Source organism: Coptis chinensis, chromosome 7, assembly GCF_015680905.1.
Source record: "Coptis chinensis isolate HL-2020 chromosome 7, ASM1568090v1, whole genome shotgun sequence".
NCBI classification, from domain to species: domain Eukaryota; kingdom Viridiplantae; phylum Streptophyta; class Magnoliopsida; order Ranunculales; family Ranunculaceae; genus Coptis; species Coptis chinensis.
The window spans coordinates 29,133,779-29,138,706 of record NC_141462.1 but is presented as its reverse complement, the minus strand read 5'-3'; the positions used below and the strand labels follow the sequence as shown (position 1 = coordinate 29,138,706).

General features: G+C 38.2%; 1 protein-coding gene across 1 annotated transcript; it reads right to left on the bottom strand.

The window, feature by feature from the left end:
- LOC147487006 (uncharacterized) lies at positions 1-417 on the bottom strand. The gene has a single exon (XM_086573912.1). The coding sequence runs from the start codon at positions 415-417 to the stop codon at positions 1-3; it is 417 nt and encodes a 138-aa protein (XP_086430038.1).
- Positions 418-4,928: the final 4,511 nt, after the last annotated feature.

The window sequence follows — 4,928 nt, the reverse complement described above, 5'->3', positions numbered from 1 at the left end:
TTAGCCTAAGGCGCCCGCATTCAAAATAGGGGAATGCTCTGATGGGCGATCAAACATACGATAGGCATAGTATTGTGCTTGTGTCAAACGCACATCGGTGGGACAATTATTAACGATGTTCCACTGACGCAAGTCAGGGGACCAACCAAGATCCCCTCGCGGAAAGAGAAGAACATAATGGAGGGGCAAATATGCGGGGTTACACTCGCTTATTCTTTGTAACCCACCTTCTCGCAAGCGAAGAACAATATCTCGCATGCTATCAAATGTACTCCCCTCTCCTGGCAAAATCACAGCTATTTCTGTTGTGGATGGAAGGTTGTAGTGACGCCGGTCACTCCCAGAGCTATAATGAAGGCGAGCCGGGACGTTGTTATTTGTAGAATTAGTTACATTTAAAATCTTAAAAGCATTCATATACAACTTGTAAAAGTTATTGTTTTGGATAAGAGTGTCCTGAATGATCGTCAAAACGTCCTTTGATAGTTGCGGGTTCCTACTAAGATGGTGATTCAAAGCCTCATTTCCATCATAGAATTAAAGTTGTGAATAGATGGGATCCCTGCCTAGAGCTAGTAGGAGTGAACCAACTCTATGGTAGAGTTCTCCATGGATGACAAATGATTGTGGACCACATCCACTCAATACGCGTTGGTCCGGATCCACACCAAGGCTTGTAAAAGCATTACATGCATTATATGCACGAATGTGCTCATGGAATGAGATTGCACATCCATCATTTCCTTCGTATAGTGAGTGGAGAGCAGGTGGTAACGGCAAGAGCGAGGGTAGCCTGATTTTGCCTTGTAAACAACACATCCCAAATTTAGGTTTTTTTTTCGACGACTGTTTCAATTTCTCAGCGATCCAGTGAAGAGCTGAGTAATGTGGGCAACAAACATCCATCCGTCCTAGAAAATGGCGTCCCTCTGGCAAATCAATCAATGGTTTCGCTAGGAGATTTGTTGCAGTGCCTTTGCTAATGCAGTCCGAATCAAATGAATTCCACATTTCTTCCCCATACGCATTTTCTGTGGTATAATTGGCCCTTGCGTACGATTGCTCAGACTGGGTACTGTACATGAAAAATTATTTAGTATATAAGTTTTCTCCAAAGTAGTATCAAGCTTTAAGTGGGTAATCCGAACATAAGAGAAAGCACATACTTGAAGAATTTTAAGGAGGATGGTCTTCTTTGACTAACACACAGGGGTGGATCAAAGATAGCAACATCCTTTATTTTTTCTCGTAATAGAACTTCATTCTCTCGTGTCTAGTCCCCTTTAGATGATGACCCAACCAAATACGTGATTGTGTAATGCCGTGATTTTGGAGCAAAACCAAAAACTTTGTTCTTCCCGTTATTATTATTTTCATTTTGTGCTGATGTTGAATCGTCAACGATAGGTGCGTAGCAATGGTCCCGATGAGTGATTGGTGGCACACAGCTGTGCTTAATCAAAGTTGAGCTAGGAAGGCGGGCCATTTTTTCCCTGTCGCTTTGGACACGTCGTGCAAGTGTTTTTCGGTTGATGTAACGGTTGGACTCAAATGGATGCGAATATCTTTAGTTGATAGTTGCATTCGATGAGATGTGGATGAAGATGAAAGACGCTCACTTTCTCTTCAAGCATGTTGTGCAATGGTGGGTCAAGAAAGCATAGGAGGAGCAGATCTTGGAGCAAGCTGGCGTTGGAGCTGCACTCGTGCCGTTTTGTTTGAGTTTGCATTGATCTTTGAACAGTAATTAGTCATATCAGCACAGGCAAAACGACACACTATAACTAGAATAAGAGTTGCTAGAATCGAGCAACACACGTATTTTTTTGTTATATTAATCATAATAAGCACATCGAAAGCAACATTATATGGTCGTAATAAGACATTGTATTAACAATGACACAATTATCCAACATTTTTTTTTGTCTGATTAAAAGTCAGGGAAGAAGACACACGCACAATGGGTTCATTAATAGTTTAAGCCAGAAAGTGTACAGTGGGTAACAAAACAAAATAAATACATGTGCGGGGGGAATAAACACAAACAAATTATAAACGCACCTTAATGTCGTTAACAGCTTCAGTGCGAAGTTGCTCCCTCACCCTTGATCGATGAACATGTAAGCTCGACTATGGGTCAAAAAGAAAGTATGTAGTTTATCGGTTGAGTTAGAAACGGGGATAAGATACGCTAGCATTGGACAACACTTTGCAAGGCGGAGATAAGAATATACACATACCTCAACTTCTTGGACAATTTGAGTTCGGTTTTTGTTTCACATTGTCGCCCGGTAGATCTCCACATTCCCCTTCAAAGTGAAAATACATTATAAGTATTTATTTGTTCAAACTAATAACAAAGCAAGGGGCAAAAATTGCACCGTCTACGGTATACCTCGATCTCAAGAACCTTGTGCCCTTCAACCGGGTCTAGCATATTTTTCTGAGAAGTTACAAAATAATAATTAAGCTAACCACAACTAACCAAGAAGTAAATAACTTGAATAAAAAGGTGGGGAGAAAGAAACCAAAGTTATCCTAAAGTTGTAATAAAATCGAAACGTAATGCAAAGGAATCTGTCAAAAAAGTTTGAAATGTGGTAAAAACAAATAGAAAATTGTGGTGACACCAGACAAAGGACCAAACATCAGCAAAAAAAAGGTTAGAAGAAACCAATTAGTAGTAACCACAAAGCAAGAAGAAAAGGATCCCTGGTGGCATCAATGCAACATGAAATGTCATGAATGTAAAGAACACACGAATTAAAGTGTATAAAGGAAAGTCACGGTCAGTTAAAAGTTAAAACAGAACCGAAAGCAAAAAAAAAATCATTACATTTAGAAGGGTATGTAAATTAATTTATTCTTCTCAATGTAATGGCAACCTAGACAAAGTTGTCTGAGCACACAACAAATGTAAGGGGGGAAAACACACTCAAAGGGACACCTAGACTCTTATGACCGTGTGCACTTCCAATCGGTCAAGCGTATATTTATGAGGAGTAACAAAATAAGAATGAATGCTAAGGAAACAAAAAGTGATAAGATGGAAAAATAAGAACGAAGGAAGAAAGAATTTAAATTTGACCAAAGCCCTTAAGTAGATAAGAAAGCCAATGAAAAGTACATCTAAGAAGATGTGGCTAGCAAAAGACATAGATAAAAAAAAAAACCGTATGATACTTTCTTGTTGCCTAGTTAAAGTAGGATATGGTTGTTTTTGCATGGTGTGGTACGACGGCCTCAAACAATAGCCGATGCAATTATCAAGATCAAACTACATATGCAAAAAGACCTTCAGTTTAATAAAAAAAAACTATGAGTTGATCCGTAATGCTAAAACTACTTTAGGGTAACCATTTGCAATTGAACAGCGCCAGTGTGGTCCAATTAGGTTAATCATATGGAATATGATTTAATCATATTAGCCTCATTCCTTACATCGAGCAAACGAAGAATTCCATGGAAGCCTCCTGGCGGTTTATTTGTTGTTCATTAAGTTATTGGTAGTTTCTGCTGCATCAAACAATGGGAGGAAAAACAGCCTAATCAAACTAATAACAACAAAATTGACCAACTGAAATGACTCGAGGGGAGGGCTTTGCAGAAAAAGTGATTACAATAAGCAAATTAGCTACCATTAATTCCTAAGTTTCTTTTATCATCTACACAATAGGTTTAGTAGCCACTCTTAACATGACTAACCAAATTTGAATAAGCAACTTGTGGCACAACATGAGCATGCAAAACAACTTACGTTTTTTGTTGGACACGCTCCAGAGGAATAAGATGGATTTGAACAAAGTGCACCTAACAATAAATAGCACCAGCAACTTTTCCCACCGGCGCTGCACCAAGGCATTACATGCAATTTATAGAGAACAACAACTTAGAATGGATAAACTATAACCATAAGAAAAATTAAATGTACTATCACAACAGCACAATGATATCGTGATAGATGTAAGTTGTTTAAGGTTCCTATGTCGCTACCCTTAATCAGATGTAAACTGAATTGAGAAATATAAAGACAAAATTAGTGAGGTTCTAATTAATTGAGAGAGAGAGACCCTATCCTTGCAGTCGAGGGAGAGTGTGGAAAAAAAATTCTTTTTGATATAACTAACTGTTGGCAAAGGGATGCTTCTTTGCCATGACTGTCTGCGGATGAAAATAAGAGGTGCAGCTATTTCACACAGAGAGATAATAGAAAGATCCTTCTAGTTTGCTGCAAAAGTAGTTTGTAAAATGGAGATGTGTTATTATTGATCATAGTAACCAAATTAAAACGCTTGATGCCGCTGAACGCCCAAGCATGTAATGAACACTCTTGAGGTCAAGGATTCAGTAAGCACTCTGGAGGAAGTTTATTTGTGCACAAATAAACAAAACGGCCGTTTAATGACCGCCTAAGCAGTTAAGGCACGGGCTAAAACAGTCAAAGCGTCCAAGCAGTTTGGTTAATTTCCACAAAATATAATGTTTAACAAACAGTCTAACACAAAATACTAAATTACAATGACAGATTAATTTCCACTAACACATCTAATAGACCAATCAGTTTAGTTTGCAACATCGGTTTGTTTGCATATAGAAGTAGGAACTATCTATTACAACCTGGTAGCCCACACTTGGTACCTAATCCAAACTTTTACTCGAAAGCATAAACAATAACAAACAAATATCGAAATCAATAATTCAATAATATAATCAATTTTTCCGCCTCCAAAAGATGGAAAAAAATTATGACATGCAAACTTTTAACACTTACAGTTGTTTTAAGATGACATCGATAAATTCATGACAACTCTTTGTCCTTTGTTGGGCAAGTAGTAATCTTGTGTTTTGGGTTCTCAAAGCCCCACCTCACTTGCTCCAGTGGGTAGGAGCAACCGACATTAGAAATATCCTAACTGACAATTTAGATA

Coding starts and splice junctions, on each gene's coding strand:
- LOC147487006 (XM_086573912.1), bottom strand. CDS start 417: ATGAATGCTTTTAAGATTTTAAATGTAACTAATTCTACAAATAACAAC.